Source organism: Triticum aestivum, chromosome 4D (assembly GCF_018294505.1).
Source record: "Triticum aestivum cultivar Chinese Spring chromosome 4D, IWGSC CS RefSeq v2.1, whole genome shotgun sequence".
Lineage (NCBI taxonomy): Eukaryota > Viridiplantae > Streptophyta > Magnoliopsida > Poales > Poaceae > Triticum > Triticum aestivum.
Window position 1 is genome coordinate 70,952,312 of NC_057805.1, and position 2,876 is coordinate 70,955,187.

The 2,876-nt window shown below is 47.7% G+C and overlaps 1 protein-coding gene across 1 annotated transcript; it reads right to left on the reverse strand.

Annotated features, from left to right (window-relative positions):
- Positions 1–1,449: 1,449 nt before the first annotated feature.
- Positions 1,450–2,610, reverse strand: LOC123099645 (uncharacterized). The gene is made up of 2 exons (XM_044521765.1): positions 2,343–2,610; positions 1,450–1,899 (listed from the first exon to the last, which is right to left on the reverse strand). Exons 1-2 carry the CDS (start codon positions 2,496–2,498, stop codon positions 1,711–1,713), a joined length of 345 nt encoding a protein of 114 aa, XP_044377700.1. The 5' UTR covers positions 2,499–2,610; the 3' UTR covers positions 1,450–1,710.
- Between the last annotated feature and the right edge of the window lie 266 nt (positions 2,611–2,876).

Sequence of the window (2,876 nt, forward strand, 5' to 3'; positions counted from 1 at the left end):
ATTATGCTATGCGATGATACTTGGTGAAACTACATCTACTCTCTTCTACATGCTGCAAGATGGAGGCTGCCAGAAGCGTAGTCTTCGACAGGACTAGCTATCCCCCTCTTATTCTGGCATTCTGCAGTTCAGTCCACCGATATTGCCTCTTTACACATATACCCATGCATATGTAGTGTAGATCCTTGCTTGCGAGTACTTTGGATGAGTACTCACGGTTGCTTTTCTCCCTCTTTTCCCCCTTTCCATTCTACCTGGTTGTCGCAACCAGATGCTGGAGCCCAGGAGCCAGACGCCACCGTCAACGACGACTCCTACTACACCGGAGGTGCCTACTACTACGTGCAGGCTGACGACGACGACCAGGAGTAGTTTAGGAGGATCCCAGGCAGGAGGCATGCGCCTCTTTCGATCCGTATCCTAGTTTGTGCTAGCCTTCTTAAGGCAAACTTGTTTAACTTATGTCTGTACTCAGATATTGTTGCTTCCGCTGACTCGTCTATGATCGAGCACTTGTATTCGAGCCCTCGAGGCCCCTGGCTTGTATTATGATGCTTGTATGATTTATTTATGTTTTAGAGTTGTGTTGTGATATCTTCCTGTGAGTCCCTGATCTTGATCGCACACGTTTGCGTGCATGATTAGTGTACGATTGAATCGGGGGCGTACAGGGGGGAGGGCTGGACGGCGGCGGGGGCTGGGTCCGGGGGGCGGGGCTGGCCGGCGGCGGCGGCAGAGCGGCGGGGGAGGAGAGAGGCGGGCGCGTGGGAGGGAGACAGAGAAAGAGAGAGGGGGAGCCGGCTCGGCCCATTAAGTGGGCCTTCTTTGTCGTCTGCTAGCAGACGGCAAAGAGAGCGGCCGTTTAGGGCTGGCCCACGTCTCCTCTTTGCCGTCCGCTGGCGGACGGCAAAGAACCTGACCTAGCCACGCCGTGCCCTGTGGGGCCCACCTGGCCCTTTGCCGTCTACCTTCAAATAGACTTTTTGCCATTTGCACTTTCTTTGCCGTCCGCTTTGTGGAAGCGAACGGCAAGGAGGCTCTTTGCCGTCAGCTGGCGGACGGCAAAGAGGTGGCAGACGGCAAATTGCCAGATTCTAGTAGTGTCTACAGATCCGAAAAAAATCAGCTCAAAACTCAGTACGTTTATAGATAAAAAAACAAATTCGAATGTAAATAGTAGCAGCTTTGGGTGAATAGTACTTTAACACTATTCACATTTGATTTTGCCTTTTTTTCTATTAGTGTAAGTTGAATTAGGAGCTGAATTTTTGTAAGATTGTACATCAAACATTGATGTGTGTCTACAAATTTTTTAAGAATGTTTGAATATGTATTTTTTTTTTCAAAAAACTCTATCTCATAGATTTCACCTATTGTGATCTCACACAAGTCTACCCCAGTACATAGATGCCAAACGACTCGTGTTTGTGGTTGATCAGTGCAACAAAATTGATTTATTGCCCAGCTATATATATAACAGGCATGTAGTATTCATAGATAGGAAAACAACACCAACATACAACATTGGAACAACATAGTACGGCATCTCTCGTTTCGGGTTTATAAGGCTCACACGTATTCCTCAGAGCTCTAAAAATGACACAAAGTAGGACAGCACATGACAAGTACTATATGCCAATAACAGTACCAAACATGTCAGCCAACATGAGGGGATGGTATCAAGTGTGGGCTAGAGAATGCTTCGCTATATCAATATAGCCTCCACATCAAACCATCTGGGTTGTGCTCACACATGGCAGTAATTAAGAAGTACTCTGTCACCGGTAAGGCCATAAGAAGCACAGCAAGTGTGCTAAACCATATGTCTCCGTCGGTATGTTTCATCGCAAATCTTCTCATTAAATCCAGCAAATACACCCACACCAAGAACAATGATACCTGCAGGCAATTGGAATGAAATTACTTTAGTCCAACAAAATAACAGGGCGTCTACACGATCCAGAAACAGGAAAACCACAAGAAAAAAATTGCTAAAAAAAATCAGGTCTAGAAAAGAATACATAAATCTACAGTACTAGTCTGGTGCATGGCTCTGTAAATATATTTAAAAATACAAGCCTAAAACTTGTTAACTACTGATTATTAGATGGTTCATTGGGAAAACTGCGTCACCTTATTTAATCTACTATCTACTAGTAGAGCACAAAAGAAAGAAAAAAGGTTCAATCGTCGATGGCAATCGAAGAAAACTGATGCCGCATGTATAAATCTACGTTGCGTACAGGTATAGGTGCAGGATCGATCCGATTAGACCCCGCAAAGAAAATCGATTCGGTTAAGAAAAGTAAATTGGCCCGATTGGGCATATAGCGTGTACTTGCCCGATGAATAGCGATGTTCAGCGGCGATACTTGGGCGTCCAGTGGCGCCGCGCCCTGGCCAGATCCTGTCTCAATGTCAGGCAGCGGCGCATCCAGCTCCCCATTGGGGGCCTCGCCGCCGGTGCGGCATGCGCAGCCGCACACTCCGCACGGCATCGATGCCGTTTTGCAACCGTGAGGGGAAGGGGATCGCTGCTCTGCGTCGGATGTGGAATCTGGGCGACGCCTCGCCTGGCGCGAGCCTCTCGGTCCTTTTGGCTCGATGGTGGCTCGGTCGGATCACGCTCTGGCCTGCATCCGGCTCCGATGGGCCCAGGTCAGTCTTTCGGCCGGATTTTTTTTCTTAGTAACATCGTCAACTTTATTGGGGAGCTCCTATGCAGCGCTGCAGGCGCCCGTTAACGATCCGCCGCCTGCAGCGCTGCTATCATGGGCCGGCCCACTAACGTACTGCCCCCAGGTTTTTTTTACGAAAATAAAAATATGAATTCAAGAAAGGTTTACAGATTTAAAGAAAAAAGGTTCATCCATTTG